The 26,265-nt window shown below is 38.2% G+C and overlaps 1 protein-coding gene across 4 annotated transcripts in view; it reads right to left on the bottom strand.

Moving 5' to 3' along the window:
- The window catches only part of ERICH1 (glutamate rich 1), a 97,399-nt gene that overhangs the window by 12,496 nt on the left and 58,638 nt on the right, over nucleotides 1–26,265 (bottom strand). For 2 of the 4 annotated variants that reach the window (XM_054195566.1, XM_054195567.1), the window contains 3 exons: nucleotides 21,623–22,000; nucleotides 18,966–19,160; nucleotides 12,950–14,257 (listed from right to left, as the gene is read on the bottom strand). In XM_054195566.1, coding sequence (XP_054051541.1) covers nucleotides 14,184–14,257; nucleotides 18,966–19,160; nucleotides 21,623–22,000 — 647 coding nt within the window. In that variant the 3' untranslated portion in view covers nucleotides 12,950–14,183. The other 2 variants (XR_008465475.1, XR_008465474.1) reach the window with 2 other exon arrangements.

Here is a 26,265-nt window from a genome sequence, read left to right as displayed (position 1 = left end):
CATTCTGAGAATATAGATACATTCAAAGCAGGACCACAATTTTGGTTCTAATTCTAAAGCACTGATTTACAATAGAAGTATACAACTTCAGTCAATCATTTCTCTGGTACCTCTCTGTTCTTTTCAAACAAAATTTTCAAATAGTCAAAATGTGTGGGTTACCATATTCCATATGGCTTTATAAATTGTGAGCCATGAATCCTACAAAGTCCATCTGTGGGATTTTTTTTCCTTTTTTAAAAGCCCAAACTTTAAGGTCTACACTTCAAAGCACCTGATCCACCTTCTAAACAAACCTGTAGAATCTTCTTTTTGGAAGGGCTGGAACTTGTTTTACACGTGATCACAGTTAAAATGAATCTGGAGCTATTATCAAAATGTAGACCTTTATTGACATTTACCATTCCTGCATAAGCAAATGTATCTGAACATCAAGAGGTTTTGAAGTCTTCCTCAGTGGTCTACTAGGGAAGTTACTTACATTTTGCGCTAATGGCTACCTAGATCTGTAACATCCAAAAATGGTTTCTAATTTAGAAACTGTAAATGCTTTGATCCAGCCTTGCAGATATTAAGGCCTGAATATAAAATGCTGTATGCTGTGTTTTTGCAATGCAACTGGCTAATGAATTAGTCCACCCAAAACACAAAGGATTTGTAAATTCTCTTGTACAACTAAACTGCAATATAAAAACATAAAATTACTGGAACCTTCCAAGTATGATAGAAAATGCTTCAAAGCTTCAAATTAAATTACATGGCTTTAGTGGGAACCTTGCTAGTTGCATTTCTGTTCCCGCACACTTTCGGACATGTCCCCTTGTTTTGTTTCCTTGTAATTGCCTTCACATTGCCAATTACATATGGTTCCCATCCCTTACTATCCGTATTCCTATTTAAATGTTCTAACGTCTTAAAGGGACATCTATTATTTCTGGCATGGCACTGTGCCAGCACAGTTGTGGCTATTTAACACGACTGGTAACCTATTTTTAGGTATAATCCTGCATAAAGGTACATGTCTTATGTTGTGAACTCTCTAGCTGAACACTGGAAGATGCTTTCATCAACTTAAGAAGAGGGCAAAACAATCTATGCAGGAAATAAAGCATGAAAAATACATTAATCAAAAGAGCAGCATTTCTATAACATTTATTTTTTCATTAGGTAGTCTTTATTCTGATTAAGTGTTGTGGCTGTCTGACTGTGAGGCCAAGCAGAAATGATTGAAACAACATTCAAATTACCTAGGAGTGGAAAACAAAACAAGAGGGAAAACGCAGTGAACATTTGCACTTAAGCATGATGCACTGGACTTAGCTCGGAGTTCCCTCTTCGGAGATTGTATTTCCCATGGCACAAACTACCAGCTCACCAGGACCAGATGGTATTCACCTAAGAGCTCTAAACCAACCGAAGGATGAAATAACACAACTGTGAGCCGTGGTGTGTAACCTCTCACCGGGAATTGTCTCACAGGGAATTGCTGGGAAGGTGGCTAATTTTTATAGAGGATTCCAGGGGTGATCTGAGGAACTACAGACTAGTGAACCTGATGTCCTCGTTCAGCAGATCAGTAGGGACCACTGCAAGGAACAGAATGAGCAGATGCTTGGAAAAATATACTGGGAACCACTGCATTAAACTTTTGTAAGGGAAGACTTACTTTACAAGCCTACTGACTTTTCATTTTTTTTTTTTTTAGGAATAGACAAATAAGCAGACAAGGTGTAGTAAATTGCATTTTTAAAATTCATTGTGAAAAAAAAAGCTCTTAAAAAAGAAGCCTCACAGGCTAAGAGGATCCTCATTTGAATGAATAAGCAATTCAAAGATACTAAAGAAAAAGTAGGAATGCAGTTTTCCCACTGGAAGGAGATCACCAACACAATCCTATGAGACTTTGTGCCAGGATCTGTGCTGCTCAGCAAAGTCCTAAATGACCCGGAAAAGGTGATGAATAATGGGGGAACAGAGACTGCTGATTCCACTATGTTTATCACAGGGACTAAAATTGAAAGCTGACGGTGCAGAGCTGCAGAAGAGCACTACGATTGTGAACAACTTGTGATAAAACGGCAGATGAGATTCCATGTAGGGTATTGCAAAGTGGTGCAAGTAATTACATAAACCGATAAGGACTGTTCAGGAATGAAATAAGAGTTCTGTGACAATGTTGGCTCAGTACGCAGTAAGGGGTCAAAAAAGCACCAAATTATTTGGAAAGGACTAAGAACAAATCAAAGCACACTTCAAAAAATGTATGGTAAACCTGTATTTTTAAAAACGTGGGCAGTTTTGGTCCTCCCATCTCCAAAAGGATAAAGCAGACTCAAAAAAGATATAGGAAAGGGCACGAAGGGTATAACAAAAAGCAGGAAAAGTTTATTTATGAAGAATGAGCAAACAGGACTCTTCAAGTTGGATGCATCCCTTTATTCTTCTTCCCTGCTTCCTTACCTCCTCTACACGTCTTCCTCTCCCTCTCACATTACTGTGTTCTTACCAATGCTTTCATAGTCTTCCCAGTCCTGCACACAAATGAAGGTTTGAAATACAAGCCATTGGGATTTTCTTTCCTCACTCAGAGTTAGAGGGAGGGCTTCCTCTGATCTCCCCATACTCCTTCTCCAAGGTAGAAAATGCACAAGGGTTCACTGCCCCCCACCGCCCCAAAATACAAAGGAAAAAAATACTTCTTTGAATTTTTTACCTCCTTCCTGCATCGTAGCCTTGTCAACAAGATTTTTCTAATTATCAGACATTGAATTCTCCAGTTTGGAGGCAGACAGACTGCCTTCAGCGCATGGCTTCCCTGTGAAGTAGGAGATGCCGTGACAGATTGTCCCACCTTGAAGTTACTTTCAGAGCCGATTGCAAACTCCTCCCATTTCACAGCTTGTAGAAATCTCAGCCAACTGCTTTTCCTTGATAGCGAGGTGGTACTACTAGTTAAGCATGGTTCAGTCTCACCTCTCACTTATGGGACGTTTGTGTCAACTTCATTTGGAAACTGAAGCACAGGTACTGAAGCAAATGCTCTGGGTGCTTCATCTTAAATTTTAGCTCTGATCAGCTTTTGAGTCTGATGGAAAACTGACTCCAATTTGAGAGACATGTTTATGATTCCTGCTCATTAAAGCCAAAGACAGATATTCAGTCACTGAGAAACGCACTGCTTCAATCCTTGGCTCATACCACTTCAAAGACCAGTGCACAGTTCAGTTGAGGAGGAACAGGACTGATGGGTCATAGGCTGGAAGCTGCTCTTCCTATAGGCTCTACAAAGACTTTCCATGAGGCGCACATCAATTCATTCCTGTGAACTTCTATACAAAAGCCTATCCCTGCCAGAGAGGATTTGTTTTTTACACTGGTCTATAGGAAGCGCCCAATTATACAGAGTATGCAGAATCCTCCTTTGCTTGGTTCCCTACAGTCTGAAGCACTGATCTTTGTTAACTTAGTATTATGTATTTTTGTGAGCATTAAAAACTCGGTGGAAGGCTGCACGTAGCATTGTGGAAAAAAGATTGCCAGTCACTCTAAAAATGCAAAGCACAACCAAGGGAGGGTGCTTTAATTTCAGATAGACAGCTGTAAAATTGCTTAGTAAAGATAGTTGGAAATTTATTTGTATTTCTTCTGAATTGCAATGCAGAGGTGAATGGCTGTGTACTGATAAAGCCATCTGTCTTGTGGGTGCCTGGAGGAAGACTCTGCACCAAAGCAATATTGCCAGTTTTACAGTTAATATCCTGGTGCACTTGAGCTGAGAGTTGGCCTGCAGTCATTTCCGCCACCTTAGGGCATACCATAGAACAGCATGCTCCGTTGTAATGACTCTTGCTCACAAGCACAGGCTGCCAGATTGGGAAAGGGAATTAATATCCCTGCAGAGCATAGCGGCAATGCAAGTACATCATTCCATGCACTGAGATAATATTCAGGTCTATGGACTTAGATTTGAACCCAGAGAAGAGAAGGAACTGCAGCTGTGGGTAGAATGCTTTTATTGAGTAGTTTTTTCAGATGACTTGCTTCTCCTGCATAAAGAATAACAACAGTGATTTAGGGACTCAGTTAAAAAAAAGGTGACAAACACTGTCATGGTTTGGATTTCTAACAGATAGTTTTGTGGGCTTTGTAGTATTATAGGGTTCTTTTCAGACTTCCTCGGTTGGCTTCAAACAAAATGCTATGCGAGAGACTGCTGTACAAAGCATCTATGATTTATGGATACCAGTAATTCCTACAATTTGGATCAGCCTTAGACAGCTGGAGCTGCATCAAGATTTATAAAGAGGACCCTTAGTTATTATTCAGAAGACTAATTATCCTCTTTGAGATACTTGCTCAATGCCATCTCATCTTTGTGACTTTTACCTCCCAAATTTCCTGTCACTCTCATTTGAAAGTGCAAGTCTCCGCTTATCCACGAGAATCTTGTTGAGCACAGAGCAGAAAGGATCTGTGAATCACCACCACAACCTAGACGGGAAAAGCTACATCCACGTAGTCCCATCCCTCCTTCCCTCCTGTTCACATCACCTCGGTAAGCCACTGTCGGCAGCTGCTTCCCAGGATCTGCCCACGCCCAGGTTCTCACCCTATGGTACCTGCAAGGTAGCGTGAGTCTGCTTTTCACTCTGTGAAACACGGCGAGGCCTTGCAAATTATGGAGTGAGCAGAAGAGCATCAGACTTCTAGAAACAAAACAGTCAGCTTTTGTGTCTCAGGTGCCCTGACAAGGGCACATGAAATGTTTTTTTGGCTTGATATTGAACTTTAATGTTTTTTGCTTATGCATAAGGGAATCAGACTGAAAGAAAGGATGCTGTCAGGGCATTTTGACAGAAACACTTTTTTTTTTTTTTTTTTTTTTTCCCTTCCTTACAGCTTCCAGTGTACGGAAGAGTTAAGGAACCTTTTGTAATCTCACAAGGCATGTTCTGTGTTAGCACAGAGCCAGAATCTTGGAGCTGGAGGCTCTATGCTGTTTGTATGGGGTTTACACAGCCACAGATCAGATTCTGGCTAGGGAAATTATACTTTCCTCAAATAAAGCAGCAGAACTACACTCACCAGCTTTATTCACATTGAGGAAACAAATCAGTTTATTGCTCTGAATATCTCTTATCTTTGTTTCTTTTTCTTTTGTAGTTTCTGGTGCCAAACACTTCAGTATTCTCTTCTGCCTTTGAACTACAGGCTCCTGCAGCTGGTGCAGGGATGGTACTTCCAGTTGCAAGTTCTTTTAAAATAATTTTCCTTTCATGTTTAGCTCCTGTACTCACTGGCCCTACTGTGACTTTGCTGGTTACTGTGCTCCTATGCTGTTATCACTCCTTTGTTTTTCCATCATGTAGCTTCAGGGCCAACCTGTTACACAGTCTTGACTAAAGGGAACCATGAGGGTGATGAACCACTGCAACGAAGTGGGAATCCCACCGGCGGTTCTGTCTCATACAAGGATCCTCCCAAGAATCTGCTCCTGCTTCTCTCTGGACTGTGACAGCTCTGGGCAGAGAGTAACTGGGACTTCTCTCAGAAGAACTTCCAACAGAAAACATTAATGCTGCCTGCATTTCGATTCATGACACCAACTGCAACTTGGCACTCCCTGAGCAGCAGAAGTTGGGAGACTAAGCTGAAGTTCGATGAATATCTCTGACGAAACCTTACACCGGTCTCCAGCAATAGCTCAGGGTTTAGAAAACGTTCAGATAGTTAATGCTGATACTGACAGTTCACATGTCTGCTGTGGCCTGCAAATCTGCTCAGGGAACTGCTTCTGTAAAAAACTGAACATTTGCATTTCCCACTATAAAACTGTAAATGCAACTTCCTAAGCAAACTTCTAAGTCTCAAACCTGTTTTTTTCATCAGTAGTTAATGAACTTATTGCAAGGACCTTGCTTCAATTACCAGCTGGAAGAAACGCAACACAAGAGATTATGCACACACAAGACACCTTTATAACTAAAGCTATGGATCACATCCTGCAGGAAAAGAAAGAAATATAAATTTTCCTTTGATGTTTAAAAATAAGGAATCTTTCACAACAATTATTCTTGACTAATGCAAATCATTCCCTCCAGAGCAACGAACTGAAAACACTTATGACAAATTTGAGAGGCTATTTACTTTGAATACTTTTCAATTATTCTGCTTCCCCTTAAACATACTTTAAACCACAATACTATAGTTCTTTGTACAGTGTCTTATTTTGGACTCTTATCCTTAACTAAAAAAGTTAAAGCTTGTTCTTGTAGAAAACTGAAGAAATACTTGTTGACAGCAGCAGACAACCATTACACCTTGTGCTATTTAGACTCCTGTGAAGTGACCTAGTGCCACATGACTTTCTGATCAAAACAAAAAAAGCACAAAAGACAATAAAGTACACGTTAAATACATCAGAAATCTGCTAGATGATCTCAGTTTTCTGTTTTCAAAAAGAAGGTATAAATAGGGAATTGTGACTGACTCCTTGGATCCCATAAAATTAGTACTGGTACTCAACACTGTTTGGCATTTTTATTAATATTCTGTAATAAACATAAAATCATTGCTGGTAAACTTTGCAGATAACATTAGCAGATAGTCGATACTAATGAAAGCAGTACTGGCACATAAAATAATCCATTATTTACTAATGTAGACATAGTAAAAGAAAATTAGTATTAATATGGCCAAACAGCAAGTCAGACATTTAAGAACAAGAAGGATAGAACCAGAGATTAAATCTTGGAAAGCAATAAATTTCAAGACTACTTGTTTACTAAGACAAATAACTCAACATGGATTCCTTATACAATCCTATGGCAAAAAGTGGACACACAATGGAGCAGTGAGTAGGAAAGCTGGCACTGCCAAGATTTTAAATGAAGTTTTATGTGAAGTTCCAGCACACTTGTTCTCTAAATTTTAGGGAAAAAAATTGAGAGCACGTACAAGAGAGCCTCAAAAACAATTTGAAGGCTGTAGAAAATGCCTTAAAGCAAACAATTTAAAGAGATAATGTTTAGGATAGCAAAAAGGAGTTTGCATTGTAGCTTGATTACAGTGTTCAAAAACTTTTACAGACATAAAATAGTGGCTAGCGAGCGACGACTTAATTTAGTGACGAAAAGCATACCAAGAACTAAGGACTGAAAGTTAAATCTAGACAAATTCAAAATTAAAATAAGGCACATGTTTCTAACAGTGACAGTGAGATTGAATACTGGAATAAATGACCAGAGAAGGGGCTAAGTCTTCATTTCTTGATGTCTTTAAATCAAGCTTGCCTGTCTCTGCAGAACACTTGGTTTAGCAAAACCCACAAATAGTGGTTTTGTCAGACTGAAGTTACTGGTCTTCATCCTGAAGTAAAAGGAAAATTTATGACCAGGGATCCAGATGGGGTCAGAGAAGATAATTTCATGTCCTTTTTAGTCTTACCCTCTATTTATCTATCAATTCACTGAGTGAATACAGAGAAAAAACTTTCTGAGTGACTTTTGGCATCTGGATAACAATGTGATCCACAGCAGACCATAAATCATCCAGTAATAGATATACGTCAGAAACTATTGAGATTAATATATTCTTGCAACACCTTCTAATTTAGAAATTTAGAGTTATTTAATATTTTACACATTAATTTTATACTGGGTAATTGAATTAATGTGAAAGGGTTAAGTAGACAGGCTAATGAAACACTGTGCCATGTACTTAGCTTAATGTGGCTAGAAAAATCAATGCACTTTGGTCTGTCAGTTAGCAATCACAGATTTAATTGAATAACACGTCAAGTATTTTAAACTGTTTACCAATGCAAATAGAATCCAGCACTATAGTAATGGTAATAAGCTAAGATGCTTTCCCTGAATACCAATCAGATTTGAACATGACCTTCATTTTATGCTCCAACATGCCAGACAGAGATCAAACAGCTACCGTTACGTCTTACAGAGTCTGGTGATTACTCTTGTGATTCTGAAAAAAATATATTTACTATTGATTCACTCTCTAGAAGACAGGTAATGGGTAATCAGTTTGATATTCCTAGCAATGGTTACTCCTCCTTTGTGCATTTATACTTGCTTCCACTTCATTATTGTTACTGGGAGCAGGAATCAATCACACAGCAATTGTTTACTGAGCCTATCTCAGCAGTGGTGGAGGCCACTTTGTGCATGATCACATGGAGGCAACAAGAGGAAGAGCAGGAGAAGCACCTCTTCAGCTTGTGTTGGGTGAGTTCCACCACAGCTGTACAACAGGCTCCTTACTCTTCTTCTCCTTCCCCCTTTTACCACTCTGAGGCAATGGCTTCCCAACAGAAAATAAGAAAGCAGCAAGGAGGAGGGGTCACAGCCCTGTTCAAGTTGAAGGAGCTTGCCACTGCCAGACCAGCACCAGGAGTAGATGACGTTTTGGCCATGCAACATGTACATCCCTGTCCCTTTCTCAGGAAATTAATTTTTTTTTTTACAAAAAACCACATTGCTGCCTGCAATGCAGATGTTTCCATTTGACCTACCTGTTCAAGCTCCCGTAAAAGTCAATATAAATACGTAAGTTCTCATATTTGTACCATTGTTCTGATCCTAAATTAGATGTCTAGAAGCAATCAGTTTTATTGGGCTGTACAAATATCTCTTTCATCCCAGTGATTATAAAGTTCTTTAGACAGGCAGCTCCGATGGAAATATCTACACTGTAAACACCTGAAGTTGGGAGAAATGATTCCCTCCCTGCATGCCTCCAAGCTCTCCTTAGCAAGCTGCAGATGAACGCTGCCTCCAAAGTGTCTACCAGGGAGAACCAGGTCTCTGTTCTACTAGACTGATCACGTGTGCGATATAAAATTATCTTGCCATTTTTAACTATCAGCAGCCTTGCTTACATATTCTAGCATATTCTTCATTGCAGTTAAGTCTATTACATTCCTCTCGCACATCTGCAGCTCAGATGTAACAGAAATTCACTGTGCTGAGTGCTGTACAGCAGGCCAATCCCTTCATCAAATTGCTGCTAGTTTAAGAAAGGAAAAAACAGATGAGAAAACGGGCAGAGTGATGTGGGAGTACACAGATACAATAAGGCAACATTAGTCAGCACAGTAGGCAGTTGTCTTAGCACACTACTGACATAGCTGTTGCCAAGCTTTTGGGCAGCATCACGGCAAAGGATAGTTAAAGAAGGGAAGGAAAACGATAGAAAGACTGCTCTGTAGAGAGTTGTGGAAGGCACTGTGGGGAAAAAGCACAGATGTGTTAATCTGAAAATGTAGCAAGTGGGTGATGGAAGCTAGTACCAGAGGCTGAAAGGATGGAGGAATCATCTGTGCACTAACTGAGGGAACTGAGAAGACTGGCAGAGACCTTGAAAGCGAAGACATCAGCCTCTAGTTGATGCTACAGAAAAGAAGGTATTGAACCACAGATTCATTCCTTCTCTATTGGTGTGTAGTCCTCTTCAATCTTAGATAATACTTTTTTTTTTTGGCATTATGTATCCTAAACCAGGATGTAGCATTGCAGTAATAATGTAAAAGAGAACTACAGCTTGGTTATACATTTTACAAATGTACACAGTTCATTAAAATGACTACACACTATTAATTCTACAAAGTTAAGCACTTAACGTGGAAAACATCCTTATTAAAGCTATATATTTGACCTTGACTGACTGTGGTGCATATACACTGTTTTCAAATAATCATAGAATATATAGTTTTTTCCTAGGTCGTTAGAGGTAGGAAACATATACAGCATTTGTAAATTTCTGCTTTTTCTTTATACTTATGTAATGTTTTTCCCCCATGTCTTAGGTTCAGCATGTATCTAGCAGTTTAAAAATATAATTTTTTTCATCTAAGAAAAACATACATTAAAAATTGTGAACTACTCAGACATTATAGTTAGCCTATTCAACAAAATTTACTTAGGTGCAATGCAGAAGATAAAGTAGTTAACAGTGAAGCTAAATTAGCTGCATAAACATGTGCAATGCAGCCCTCCTTAGGTGCAATCTACGATTGAAGCAATTAATCACAAGATCTACATAGCTATAACCTGAGGTTGGCCTAAATATTAAATATAATGCATTTTTCCAATCTTGCAGTTTGCTGTTTTTTTCACTACCACTCTTTGTTATTATCCTTCATGTGTAGCACACTGTACATGCACAACACACACCACTTTCCGCTCTGCGTCTCTGGACTGGTTTTATGGCATACCAAATACTACTGGGAGAAACATGTTTTCTTTGGTCAAAGACAACAATTTTCTGCCTTCATGCTGCCACCCACCACGTTTTTCCTTCTTTGTCTTTTTTTTAAAGTCTTTTTTTTTCCAGATGTCATTTCAGTGTTTCAGCCTACTGAGTCATAATCCCCTGCACTGGTGCAGGGGAGAAAAGCCAGCTGTCATAGAAAACACATTAATGAATTTATAATGTTATATGACTGTAAAGTACTATATAAAATATTGCACTACTTATGAAGCAGTAAAAATCCGTAACATTAGAGACTCATTCCCACATTACATATCCACAAAAGAGAAGAATTAAGGTCTTACAGGCAATTTTGAGACTAAAACACATACCTATATATACAGATAATGGTTTGAACTCATACCCCTTGCACATAAGCATAGTCATCAGCTATTCACTACTACAGATGTCCCAAACTACTTCAGCCTCTGTAGTTTTGCTTGTACACAGAGTCTAGGGAAGGGACCACCACCTACTCAGAGCCCAACTTCTCTCCCACTGTGCTGCTGGTTCCGTCCTTACTGTGGAATGTTTAATTACGCCAACTAGAAAGTTAACTCTTGAAGCCACATGTAGGCTACGTTCTAGTTGATCCTTAAATTCTTCCTACTGTTGTAGCCCAGTTAGGTTTTAAAAACAAAATTTTAAAGTTCTGTCTTCCCAGAAGTTTGAAATATGCTGATAATAGTGTGTGTACAGCTCAGTCTGAATTTCTCTGATGCAAAGTCCAGTAAAAATCTCTTCCATGCCTCAGAAATTCCACATGATACTGCACATTCATTTGACTGAATGATGTGGAAGAAGCAAAAATTCGACACAATCTCCTTTGCCATTTATGAGTTTAGCATGAAAATCCACAGTGACAAATGTTTCATTGCTATGCTGAAGGAGCCATGTATAGTGAAATGTGAAACACACTCTGTTCCCTGGTGGATATTTACTCAAATTTTTCAGTTTTCATATCCCAGCTGTGTTGGTTATACTGCTGCTCAAATAAACCATACAGGCTGTAGGGAAATTCAGCACCATTTCTTTTAGAGAAGAAGCAGAGAAAAGTGACCAGGTATTAAAATTCTTGTGTATTTGTGACTGCAAATAGGATGTCAAACATGGAACCAAGCAATCCTTCCCCCCGACCATTCCCCAACTGGTATTATTATAGGATGAGTAATGCCCATTTCTTTTGCTTCTAAACTACATCCTTCTGCTGTGTTCTTTTCTATATTGCTCTTAAGTGTCCTTATGCATGTTGCAGTTCAGCACACTGCTGTTTGGCACATTCGTTTCAGAAACAAATATACCCTTATGTGATTGCGTTTATCTACCGTGACAATCTACAATCTATCTTCTTGAATTTGGTCCAATTTTCTAAACTCTCCAACATCTCAGATTTTACTTTATCCTCTACTCTGTATAATCCCCGTTAGTGTAACAGTGGCAGGTTTGATAAGTCTTAAGATTCAGTTCCTATCGCAGGTCATTTACAAAGACATCAGATATCACTGACTCTAACTAGCTACGCTCTGAAACTGTTCCCAGGCTTGCTTTGTTAGAACCAGCCGAATTCTGCACAGAATACAAGGCTCTTACACTGATTAAAGGGAAAGAAAAAAAGAGAGACTGAAAGCCATCTTTTCCTTATCATTACCCAATTCAAGCAAAGTACATTTCTGACCTGAGAAATCTTACTCGCGTTCTGGGATTAGACTACTGATAGTACAAAATATTTCTGTTTGGCAGATACCCCAAATCTTCTCCTCTGTGTGCAGCTATTTAGAATTCAGTGTAATTTTAAAAAATACTTTAATATTATGAGAAATGGCCACGCACTGTAACAGAAATAATAAAGAAGAGAAATGAAAGCAATAAACACAACTGTGAGACAAGTGCGTGAGTGCTCGTAAGATAAGCGTGTGAACGTGTGGTAGTGCGTGTCAGGCTGGACTAGCTGGTGAGAAGGAGAGCTGCCGAGCGGTAAGAGGGCCCAGGACCCAGGCAGGGATATGAGAGAGGCTGGGGGCCTGTGATGGTATCTGAGGGATCTGCGAATGGGGGTGTGCTTGTGTGTAGTCAGCCGTGCGAGTGTTGTGTGTGTGTGTGTGTGTGTGTGTATGAGTCCCTGAGATATTTCCCTAAGCATCACTACCGACTGAACCTGGAAAGATGAAAGCTGCAGTCGCCTCCACTGGCGTGGGATGGAGAGGCATTCAGGTCTCCAGGTGCACCAGCCTGGGATCCAGAGGACAAGGAGGAGGAATCCATAGGTCCTGGGGCCCACCCAAGGCAGCAGTCTTATAACATCCCTCAGCAGAGTCCCTTGAGCATCAGGAAATGCAAACACTGCAGTTTGTACAGTCCTAATTTGACCTGGTTTGTACTTGTGTTTCAAAATACTGTCTTTAATTACATGATCTCATTTACTTTTTTCATATTCAGTGTATAGGACAGATGATGCTTACCTAATGAGTTGCTGCATATCCTTTTTTTACAGTTCCTAGACCTCATTTACCGCATGACGTTCAAACCTCAATCTGAGGATGAAGTGATTTAATTTCTGCCAGGGTCTGTCAATAGAGTATCTAGGTGCTTCACATTCAAGTGATATTTTCTTCATTCTCCGGATGTGGGACTGAGGCATACAGCATCTCAATGAAAAGTCACAGCTACAGTTCAGTGCCTATGTGTTAGCAAGTCAGAAGCATTAAACCAGGGAACACACCGTTAAGATTCCTCTCTGCAAAGTATGGTCTAAGTATCTTTCCTAGCAGATTCAGACCTAACTCAAGTTCTCCAGATCTGCACACAGCTGCTTTAGCCATAAGACCATTTTTTCTGCACCTGCAATCCTCTGGCATGTTACTGAACCCCTTTTAACTTCTTTAGTTAATGAGAAAGAGGTATGATTGTATTTTTATTACGCATTTTTGAGCATCACTAAAAACAATGCCTTGCAATAGGATACATCAGGCAATATAATAAAAAAACAAAGCAAAACCCCCACAAAATATTTATATAGTCCCATTGGTAATATATTTCCACACATACGTCGCAGGAGATAAATATGCTGCCCCTATCCTACTGATGAGGAAGCTAACACACTAAGATATAAGAACCGGTTTGCTCTGTATCACCTATCAGGTGAATGACTCAGCTGAGAGAAGAGCCTCTCAGGAAGCATTTTTTTCTTCAGGATTCCAAAATATTTTTCAACCTTGGATATTATTTACTGTATCACCTACCCATGGACAAATTCAGTTACAGAAAGACTACACAGTGATCTTTGAAAGAACCCAGTCCCATAATTCTGCAGTCGGTGAAGGCCATTGGATTTTAACAGGCTGGGCTGTGGAATAGCTCTGAAAATGCTATCCAAGTTTCTGTATAACTCCAAACAGTATCTACATGACCCACATGTAGAAATTTATCTATTTCCATAATTTAGCAGTTTATTCAGCAAAAATACATTCCTCAGACATATTGTTGCTTAGATTTAAATATAAAAATATATTTTTGCTTTTCAGGTAAACAGATATATTAGATAAACAAGAAAAGTCAAGAAATAAAAATTCCAGAAAGGAATGATCAATTTATAAACAAACAAAAAAATACTATACTTCTTAAACAAAATACTTGATACAGACTTTATCATTCCAGATAGGTTCCTTATCCTAAAGTGAAATGCACACACTAATCCAGCTGAAGACTCAGGCCACATGGGTATTCTTGACCAATCAAACACAAAAATCACATGTAGTTATACCCTGTTTGTTGTCTTCTGGAGTTTGTAACACAGAAAATAATTCATTTACCTGAAGGTGTCGAATGGGTATTGACACTGCTCTTCCCGAACAATTGCTACTTGGTTAAGAGTTTGTATATTACATTTTAACCCTGCACATACGGACACAGGCAAGGCTTTATTTCCTGTTCTTCACAGGAAGGATATCTGTAATCCAGTAGTGAAACAGAGACGTGACTGTCTTGGTATGATCTGAAACAAAGAAAACACATTTCTCCTGAAATACCTCTATGACATTTCTGAATGTTAAAGACTTGTGCAAACATCTGTTTCCATTCGATATTAGCATTTCAATAGAGCCAATGCAGATATTGGAGCCTGAAGACTAATACATATGAATTTCTAGACAAACAGGCGCATTTTCTTCTAGGAGGCCAGTTATTTGTATAAGAAACAGTTTTGATTCTATATTTTGGAATGTCCTATTTGTTATGATTAAATATCTCAAAAAAAAAGGTGATTGAAATGACATGATCATATAGGTAAGGTTAAAAGAGTGCAATCTCCTCCACTTCTTTCTGTGTGGAGAGTAATTTCACACATTATTATTTAACTTACAGTAGCACCTGGAAGCCCCAGTTGAGAATGAGTCGTTTTGCACAGGCAGCTACATTAAAGCTGCCATGGCTTCTCTCTTAATTCAGAGATTATCTATGTGACTTTATTTATTTTTAACGACAGGACTTTCTACAGTACTTATCACAGAATATCACATTTAAGATGATTCTATTATGTTACGCTAACATAGCTTTCACATTTCATTTCCTTTTCTTTGAATGTTCATTAAAAAAAAAGAAAGGTTAAACGTAACCATTGTAGGGCCTCTGTGTATCCAGCCTGTGCACTGTTGGCACACAAGAACTGTATACTTCTGGTCTGCAAAATGTACCTTCCCCACCCCCTGCAAGGGAGACACATATAAAGGACAACCCTCCAAAAAACGACAGTTAAAAGAAGCTTCTAGCTCTTCTGTGAGTGATAATTTCCTAGGCAACAAGGGAAGAGTATATTTGAGACTTGATACTAACCAACAAAGAGAAAATGTTAATAGATAATAGAATGAAGTTGATGAGTAGAAGCTGAATGAGTTCATAAATTAGGAGATAATGACTTTTTTTTTTTAATTAGGTGATCACCTATGCTTTAATAATTGATGTGAAATGGGAATTGAGTAGCCCTCATTTCAAAAGCTGCAGTTTCCAAACAGCAAATGAAGCTGGAGCCACTAGTCACAGGTCTTCTCCTTTGCCCGCTGCACTGTGCAGGATCATGAAGGTGTCTGGCTTCCGTTTGCAAATGGCCACTGCCTGTCCGACAGAGATCAGCCAAGCCCTCATCATGAGAAAAGTATGTCTATTTGAATTCTAAACATTCTTTTCCCTGCATTTATGAAAGACTTTAGGTAGAGGTAAGTACTTTTTTTGTTAAAGACTACCAAATAAATGGAAATAGTAATAGGACATTGTGTTCTTTTTTACAGTCTGAGAACAATGACATTTTAAATAGTCATGTTCAAACAAAAACTCTTGACCAACCTCAACTTTGTATGATTGCTGAAGTATGAGGTCAAAGGTAACTTGAGGGACTAACTTGAAGCACAAAGTACGAGGTAAGCTGATGGAGGATGACAACTAGCCAGAACAACCAGTATCTCTTAACCATAGAGATTTTCTTGTTCAAGTATGTCTTCTTATTTAAATGAAGAGTTAAAGATAATACCTTAATGTTGATAATTTTTCTGTTTCAATCTCTTTAGCAATTTCCTATTCCTGCAACATTTTTCAGACCCTACCACCAATCTTGTTAGACCTTTCTTTGATATGACTGCAAATACTGGGATCTAAGAGCTTAAGATAAAACAGGAACATTCTTCGTTGTTTCTTTTTTCTTTTGGTTGAACCATGATTCACGGTCTGAATAACGTGCTAAGAGGTGTGAATGGAATACCAAAACATGGTCTTGAACCAGTGGTTTTCAATTTGTGGTCTGCAGAACTGGGGCAGTCCATAGCTTTACTCTAAAAGGGCTGTAAAAAGTTACTGAGGAAAGCAAATTTACCATCAGTAGACATAAACGTGCCAAGTGGGACTTGGTAGCCCCACTGGAAAATTTGATTAAACCGCAACATATATATATATATATATAAGAGGAAATAAAAGATATATAATGGTATGTTTATTTTGTAAAGTTTACTAATGGGGAATGTGCACTTATATGAAAAAGATGGATCACTTCTCATTTTTTTCCTACTCTTTCCTTCCTCGAGTTAAAGACAAAACTGAACAAAACATAGCACCCATTATTATTCCTTTGACGGTGGCATCTTAAGTAGAATCATAACCACAGGAAAAAGGGTTAACATATTGCTTCTTGAATTATAGGGAATAAAATAGATTCATTTTGCAAGAATAATACACCTTGCTAAAATTAAGAAAAAAATTCTTTTCATCATGTTAATAAGGAATGACCTTTCCTTCTAGTACATCATGCCCCAGTAAACCAAACAGAAAAAATACAGGATAATCAGACAAATTCGTAAAACAATTTGAGATTATTATGATGTACTGTACATTTTTATCTTCATAAACAGATCGAATCTGTATTTCTATAACAAGAACTTGAATTTGCTGAGACAAGTTTTTGTAATAACTCTTAACTTTTATCACCTGTTTAGTGGGAATGAGATCTAAAATTCAAAAAACTGAGCAAGATAACCTATTTTTGAGCCAAAAGTAGGAAAAAAGTATAATTAAAAGCCTAATTCAAGGTAAAATTTCAGAGCACTATCTTCTCATTCACTGAATTTCCTGAATTACAAATAGAATGTATCGTTAAACTCTGCTGAGGCAAATTAATATCTAGCATGTGCTTAATTATCCTTTAATAATGTATAACCATGTATTTTCCTCTTTCTTATGCTTTTGTACCTCATGAATATCAAATCAACTACTACGGTTACACCACTGTGAACTTAGAATGAGATTAGAATTGAGCCTGGAGTGACAACAGTTACTAGGAAAAATAATCAACTGGAAGAGTAAACAATTTCAGCCTGATCAGCAGAAATGTAAATGAATTTTAAAAATCACTCAGAAAATTGTCTTCTGCTTCTTCAAGTGACAAAATATACATCAGAAAATTAGGGTAGTTGCATGCATTTGTTTCTAATTTGCTTCTGTTTTCTTTTCTCTCTTCAGTTTGACATTTCTGCTATATAAAAGTAAACAGAGCAGCTTGCCTCAAGGCTGCAAAACCCAACAGAATTCCTACTGTATTGAGTAGAATTTGGATAAGGCCTTTAAGGAATATCCTGAATGCGGTCACTTCAACAGTTCCATTTTGATTTAATCAACAGCAGCTGAATTAGGTCATTTAATAAAGGGCCTATACCATTACCACTATTCCTGCTGAGTCCTACTTAGTTTGCAAATGTGTATTACATCCAATGAGACTATCCGATTATAATTAAGATCATAGAATCTAGGCTTGAAATTAATTATTGAATGCACAGAAGGATTTTGTTCCATGTATATGTGGGTACGTCAGACCTATCAGAACCTTAAGTGTTGTCATACTCCATATCTACACTTTAAGGAATACATATGTATTTCTTTAAGAGTGTCCTTTTCCAAATCTGTCAGCTATGGACTCTAACGGCAGGAATTCCCTCTTTCCTGTGTTTTTACAATGCATAGCATGCAGTAGGCTCCAGTCTGGACTGGGGTCTTCAGCCACTATCACGCTGTAAAATATTTAATGATCTTACAAGCCTTAGTGTCTTTGATCAAGTCTTGACTGGGATCTTCATCCACTATTATGCTATAAATTATTTAATGATGTTACAAGCTGTAACGTTATTGCTAAGCCTCTGATGGCTATGATCTTATTTACTCTGTTACCACACTATACCAGCTCAGTTGTTACTCTTCAAAAGACTTAGAGCATTATCTAAAATGGCTGAGATTCTCTTGTGCCATAGCAAGTGCTCTCAACTCTGATTAAATTCTTTGTGAGGCAAGAAAATTCAGCAGATCTTGTAGATTTGGCTGATGCTGCAACAAAAGTACTAATGACAAGTAACAATGTTTAAATGAAGACTACTTGGACAATGAATTATTATACCGTCTGTGGACTACATGTTGATCCCACAGTCACTTGAGGAATCATTAACTGTCCAAGAAGAAATTCTACTAAAATGATAGGGGTTATAATAGAGAAAAAAAGGAGCATGAATGAAATCAGTCTTGTGCCTCAGGGATGAAAAGATTTAGTAACAGAATAATTCTTCTTTTCATGAATGACTTTATAATATCATTTATTATAAAGAGTGATTTCATGTTTTTACATAATTAACAGTATTTTTTAGAAACTTAAACCAGGCATTTATATTTAAACAAAAACAAAGCTGTAAATCAAACTTTGGCATGCAAAATCTTTTTTTAAAAATCCACGTAGATGACCAAGAAGAAAGGAAATAATGGGCTTTGTTAATTCTTATGCATGTAAAATTAATCCTTAACTAGATGAATGAAATCTCCAAGACAAACAAGTTAATTCCCGTGATTTAAAAAGTCTATAAAGAGAATGTATTAAAAATATGCTTTAAACATGATTAAATCTTAAAACAGTTAAGATTTAAAAAATACTGTTTTAAGAACCCGAATCACCTTGTGCTGTATAGTTGCTGCAAAGTATGAAAAGTTTCTGTATTGATTGTAACCAAACAAGAAACAGGGAAAATCACTGTATTTTTGGTGGGAATTATGTTTTCAAATTCTGCATAAGCATATATTTACCACTATATAATTACAGCTTCCTAATAAAAATCTTGTGACAAATCTTAATTTTAATCCATACAAAAAAGATCATCAGTTAATGAACATGAGTGAATGGTACCTACCAGGAGGCATCATGGATTGTTCTTGGAATTGTTTCAAAGCATCCTTCAATCTCTCAATATCCTGTAGCAATACAAGGGATTTCAGCTGATGTAGAAGGGTCACATCTGAAGAAGAGATGGTGCGAGACTCAAGATATTGCAAAAGCTCTTGGGCAGTTGCTGAATTTACAGCAGAATCCATGCATTCTGATTTATCTGGAAAAACAATTGGAAAACCACATTAAAAATACTCAGTGAGCACACAGAATTTTCCTAATTATCCTTTTTCTCAAAGACAGCATCTTCCTTTTTAATACAACTTAAAACCAAATATCAGGTACTAAAGAGCAGCTTGCTCCTCCTATTTTTTGTTAAATATTAAAACAATGGTAAGAGGGGAAGTATCAAAATCAAAAAGCAAAAAAGAAAATGGGATTCATAGTGACAGGGATACAAGAGGAACCTAAATTTTCCACGTTAGCACAGGAAGAAGGTGTGATGAAGAAACTGTACTGTGGCCAAAGCACTGTGGTTTTGCTTCCTACACACTATGTATTATAAAAATGTACACACATGTGGAGGCAGGGAACAACTCTGTGAAACTACTGCAAAGCACTTCCGGACGCATCCAATTATCTTGTTATTGTACCTCTACGTTTTTATTTAAAAGGCAGATATTGCAGCATGCAAGAGAGCAGAGGACATACATTGTTTCTACAGTACTAAAGCATAAATTTGTTCTTCCATTCCAGTAACAATGTATGGTCTGTCCCTTTAACCAGACTCCCTTTAATTCTTCTGTTTTTTACCAGCAAGCCAACTGAGAAGAACAGATTTTTCCCGATTCAGCTTTCTGACATAAGTACAAGAAGCATAACCCAATGTGACCATTTGGAAATGCTGCTAAAAGCAATGCCTTCCAATTTTATCTAAAAAAAAAAAAGGGAGCGTTAAAGTCACTCAACTAGAAAAGGCAAACAGCATAATGTCAGATCTATATATAAACTGGGATTTGCCTAACAAGAAAGTTAGTCACACTCTGATTTATGGATGTGACATCTTATCTGCAGATGAACTTTCTTTTACCTGAGAATTTCTCTGTGTGGATTCCAAGGTCCTCACCGGCTCAACCCTCTGATCTGTAGGTTTGACACCAGAGCCAGTCGATCTGTCAACCAGTGCTAAAACCTGAACTTGACTTCCAGGAAAGCTGGAAGCTCAACACTTTTTCTTAAGATCGAACATGCAACACAGCTGTGGACAACTGACCAGGTTTCTGTTCTGGCTCATGTGTTAACAACAGAAATGTTAACTGAGTTTGCAATCTTGCTCAGTTACTCTGGAGTTCCACTCCAGCAAATGCATGTAGTTTAGCTTACATTTACTTAGCCATACACTCAAGTAGTAAAATTCTTATTTTTGGTGATGGAAATACATTAGCCAGAAAGGAGGATGGATTTCGAGTGCTAGGCTTAGTACAAAGACCTGACACAGCAAAAAAATGTGAACAGTAAGCAAAGAAAATTCTATGTATAAACCTTGAGAAAAAAATTAACATGAATTCCCTGATGTCATCTTAACAGGGTTTTTAAAGTAACTCTGTAGTCTAAAGATGAATTTTATGGGACTAGGAGCTGACAGCTCTGACTTAAGATGGACTCACACAGGTAGGTAAGCTGTTTAATATTCTTCATTCAGCTCCACAAAGACAGTCAAGGTTATGCACTTTGAAAATTTTTTCACCACTTTTTTATAGTTTTACAAGACAGTTATAATTTTAAAGCTATGTTCAGGGCTGAGCAACTAAAGAACACACGAGCTTGCCCTTAAGAAAACACATTTAATTCTAGATGATACCAACATAAACTGGTATATGTACAGATAAGTACTATAGCACTTGCCATTAAAAGTTCATTATTTCTGAAAGGCATTTATGACATAAGCACCATACAAGCAGCTTTTTAGGAAGGCAACAGAAGAAACATACAGTAGGAATTTCTCCGATTTTAGTGGCCAGATGAACACTGAATAGGCCATTAGGGATAACGTCCATGCAATCCTTCTAAAGTGCTATAGAATGTGCATTGAGCATCAGTTCACGTTCACCTTCTTCACAAGTGCTTTATGCCAATACGCTTTCCCAGTGCCAACAGTATCTTCCCCTTTCCTCTTGGATGCTCTCTGTCTAGATTTCCTTATATATTACAAACAAATCTTCTCCTGGGAAGGAGAAATTTCTGAAAAGTAGGTTGGTTCAGAGATAGTAAGCCTGAAAGTCATTTAGGATAGCAATTATTGCCCTCATTTGAAGCTCTTTGAAAGCAAGTAATGCTTCTGGATGTTTGCTTGCAGAGGAAAGAATTTGGTCCATTTTAACCACTACATTTACACCAAGTTAATTGGAATCTTTTAAAAAAGATCAAGGAATATTATGTGTATTTTCAAAGACAGAGAAACAAAGAGATTAGGAACACAGTTTTTTATATTGATGTTGATTCTTACATATTCATGTACACACCAGAAAATGGGACAAATACTAAGTACCTGCATGTCTTACTGAGTTCGAGAGAGACACTTTTCTAGAAGTTTTGGCCCATTCTACCACAATAATAAGTGCACATCTATTTTCCACTATGTGGCAATACTCACAAAAAGAAAGGAGAAAGAGTGGTACATACTGTCAGCAAAATAAATTTGTTGCGTTGCCTGCAGGAAGTCCAGAATGCTATCTGCCTTTTCATCTATGTCTTTTAAGCCTGCTGCTTCTTCTCTGTTGTTTTTGTCAGGCTGATATGTAAAATCCACACCGGTGGTTTTTGTTACCAAGCCAGCTGCTCTCATTTTTTCTTTCTGTCGCTTCTTTTTCATTTTCCTCTTTTTGTTTTTGCTTATTTTGGGACTGTGTATCTGCTGCAGCTGTAAATTATCTTGAACGAGAGTCTCTTGCATTCCAGATTCTGTTTGTTCTCCATGTAAATTATTAGAGTTTTGCAAACTGCTCTTTTGTTTCTTCCTTCGAATGCGCTTTCTCTTTGTTTGTCCTTGATATTCCTCCTCTGCAGATTCAAAAGAGACATAATAGTTGTAAACACGAAGATCCCTAATAAGCATTTTGGAACTGCATACAATGAAATATCACTCTCTTCAAATTGTGGGACATCTGAGTGGCTCTAACCTTACTTTTATGATCAGAATGCCTTTCAGTACTACAACGTTAAAGCCAACTTTTCTGAATGCATTGAGATAGAAGACAAGTTCTTTTCCCTTCTGCTTTCAATAAAGACTGTACTCTCCTTGCTACATACTTTACATCACATTTACTTTCTCAAGGCAGATAATATGGTTCCATACAGAGAGTGAGGTCAAAAGAATCGCCAGGGCAAAAACCAGTATGGGCAGGCTGGGGAACATGGGATGAGAGAGCTCCCCCAAGAGCCCCACACCACCACTTGGTAGACTTGACCAAGAACACCAGAAGAATGCATGTAATTCACAACAGAAGACGACACTGCTCATGTCGATGACATCCTTCCGTGACAGTGCTATGCCTTAAAACCACCAGGCATCTGTTTCTGATTCTTCTACTTTCTCCTCCTTAAACACCTTCCTCCTTTGGGATATCTTACTGCTAGCTCAGCTTTGGACATCAGCTTTATAGGGAAAGCATGCAAGGCATCAGTGACCTTGGCAAGTAATCTCTGATCTTGTTAACAGCCTGTCTTGGTTCTGTCATTCCCTTGCTACATTATCCCTTACTAGCTAATTCTTCAAAAGGCTCAAATGTCAAGGGAAAGAAGTCCCTCTTGCTCTCCAAGACAGCTTTCATGCTTCTTTACTCAGATATTATCTCTGTACACAAAGTCACGAGTTCTGAAGTCATCTCTGACCCTGAACTGACTACCTCTCCCACAGGCTCACTTCGGAGTGTAAGCCCTCCTGGCGCTAGCAAGGGAAGACTGAGAGAATCCATCTTCCCTTTGACTGCACTGCTGCTGAAGTCCACATTCATGCCTATAGCAATTCCTGTCCAATTAACTGAAATTCCCCCTTTCATGGTCGAACAAAATCCTCACACATTTAAACATCATGGAGTGCAGAATGCCAGCGTTCTAATGTCTTGCTCTAGAAAGTTAAGCCATTTATCCTTCCCTCAACCTCTACCTGCGTGTTTCTAAATTCCTCACAGTGCACAGAGTGCAGTGCCCTTATTTACCTGGTTTTACACCATTCCAAGAATCTTTCCTGGTGTAATGCAGGAAAGACACCTGAAGTCCAACACTTGTTTCCAAATTATCTGCATAGTCTCCTGAGCTGCCTCTGACATTCTCAGCTTGTTTGGCTTTCTCATCACTCCTCCCTCTACCAGTCTGCCTCTATTTTCTCCATGGTTGGAGGCCCTCTCCTTCATTTCTGCTTCTTTTTCTGTCTTGAACTCTGTCAGCTCTGAGCCACTTTCTCTCTTTAAATATCACTACAAGACTTTTAGTTCTTTAGCTGACAGATGACTCACTGCAATGCAATTTTCCATACTTTCTATGAAGAAGGCTGCATAAAAATAAATTCGCTGTATTGTAATCGAGCACCACAGCATGTTAAAGACACACCAAACGTCACCTTGTACCCACAGTGTGGAATGTTTCGCACGCGTGGTATTTGAGCTAAATATCTTTATACATGATTTGGACATATGGGATGTGGGAAAAATAACGTCTGTATCGTCCTGTAGGAAGAAAATACCAGAACTGAAGGCAGATATGAATGGTGAAAGATGCTATAAACAAAACATCAATGTTTCATCTTAAGATCTAATTTAGATTTTCATGGGAGTATTTGTGTTACAATAGGTGAACTTCACTGTAAACATAGATACATTGTTCATAAAATTTCGCAGCCCTCTGTTAACCTGAACCACACTGTTTGCTAATAAAGCTACTCTAATCTGTGCTCTCAGCAAAGTGGCCCAACATGCTCTTTAAGCATCCAAGAATCACTAAATCTCAGCAAAACTACAGCATGTTGAGCAGCCAAACACCCACAATTGGTTTGATACCACTTGAAAAAAATGGTGCAGAAAGCGGAACAGGGCTTCAGATAATAGATGTTTTGAGTCAAATCCAAAAGTTTACTTATCCTTGGTAGCTCAGGACAGCAGAAGGTCTGAAGAGACCAGGATGAAGCTTGTCAAAAGGCAGAATGAATGTAGTCTTCCCATGTGTATGTTATTAAGACACATACCCAATTCAAAGGAAATCAGAAGCGTCCTGAGTTTCCTCCAACACAGAAAACAAACCAAACACAAGTCTTTATGTAGTTCTCTTAAACTGGCAGTCCTCTAGCAGTTTTTGTCACTTTTTGCCCTGTATTTTAATATCTCTTTAGTATCTACTGCTCCATGTGCGGGAGCTGCTAGTGATTCAACATCAGGAACAGATGAAATAAGATGTTGAAAAATGCAAAGCAATGCACATGAAAGGAGTTAATTTGAACAACTCACTGCTAGGGTCAAAGTGAACTGTTACCAGCTCAGAACCAGCAAAAGCCAGACCTGTGCATCAGTATGGAAAGCTCAACGAAAACATTTGCTCAGTGGGTATCAGTGATCAAAACAGCAAACACCTTGTTTGCATGCATAAGAAATAGGATGGAAAATACCAGGAAAAATATTCCAAAGCTATTATACAAATCTGTTGTACTCTTCAAGCTCGTAACGCTATGTTTCTTAGCATAATCCCAGCACAGTAAGACTGGCAAACAAGAGGAGGACTCTCACAGAATTTACCAGAGAAAGAAACTCCAAAAGGATTTGTACGACTTGACTTGAAAGAACGAGTAATAAAATGGCCTCCGTTTCTGCCTCTTCATGCCAGAACAAGGTGCAATCTAATTAATCTGAGCAGTTTCACAAGCAAACAGATGAAAGTAAATACTTGTTTTACAAATGGTACAGTTAGCTTACTGAATTCACATGCGTGTGGTACGCACAGGAGCCAAGTGCTTAATGGAATTCAAGAACTGGTTGTTTACATAGCCAGCAAGGCTACCTGATTATAACAACTATGCTAAAATATAAATAAGAGTTGTACAAGAAATATGAACCATAATGTTTAGGTCACAGCCCACACAATGATCTTAACAAATGAAATGTTCAGTGGGATTCACCTCCCACAACTTTAGCTGTCTGAAAAGAAAATACTTAGTGCATACTTAGACCTATGCTCTCTCTGATAAACCGAGAGACGCTGGCATCTTCAGAAAGAAATTTACCTCACCCTAAACCAGCTGGGATGGAAATGCACCCTGAAGGTCATCTTCTCTCTCTCTCCCCTTCCATTAATTACAAAGGAAATGTAGACAATGAATTTGGACTAGATGCTTGCAACAACTGAGAAGAATTAGTCTCTTTTACAAAAATTAACAGTATGGAGGAAGGTGCTTCTTAACATGAGTCTGCTAATCAAATCAATTTTTACTAATTAACAAAATCCAATGTTTTATAAAAAAAAACCCCTTTTGACTCTACATTTCAAACCACTAGGGAGGCCGATAGAATTGCAATAGATATGAATTTGGTTCCAATAATTTTTCACACTGACTGAAGAGGTTTGTTATGTCAAAGCAGCATAGTTATAACAAATGCAGGGAACATATACTACACAAGCAATCTTAGTAAGGTGTTGAATGCATACTTAAGCAACATTGACAGGAATATCAACTGCAGCTACAGCTGTGCTAATTCCAGCAGAGCTGATGATTCTTCTCCCTCTGTTCCATAATGGCCTGTCACCTCTCTCCCTCCTAAAACCCATCTCTGCTCCACAAGTGGCTTAATGTATCACATAATCCAATTATCCAGAAGCAATTGTCTTTAACCTGTTTAGTCTGGACTCGGTGCCCTCTCAGACTGAGCAAAGTGGCTTGCAGACAAAATGCCCATATACATTTTCCAGCCACGGTCATAATTTCATAGGCATTTCTTTCAGCCTTAGTGAGAACACCCTCCTCAGGAACTGGTCAGAATTAAAAATAACTGTTTTCTTTGGTGGTTGGTTTTGTTTTTGTTGTTGTTGTTTTTTGTTTTGTTCTGAATTATTTTTAGTTTATATTACTTTCCTGATGCAGTTTACCATGCAGCTGCAGTCACATTTGCCTGACTGGCAGAGTGATAGGGAAGTGGGAATGAGTAGCCTGAAAAGGAAAGTCAGCCCAAAAAGAAAGTCCTCTGCTAACAGCCTGTCTCATCTGGTCTGAAACATTTAAAAGTTTTCTCCGTGCAAACTGCTTGTCTCCTTAACAGAACAGAGGCAGAAATATGTCAAAAACC

This window comes from Rissa tridactyla, chromosome 3, assembly GCF_028500815.1.
Source record: "Rissa tridactyla isolate bRisTri1 chromosome 3, bRisTri1.patW.cur.20221130, whole genome shotgun sequence".
Lineage (NCBI taxonomy): Eukaryota > Metazoa > Chordata > Aves > Charadriiformes > Laridae > Rissa > Rissa tridactyla.
This window is presented reverse-complemented; position numbering and strand designations above follow the sequence as displayed.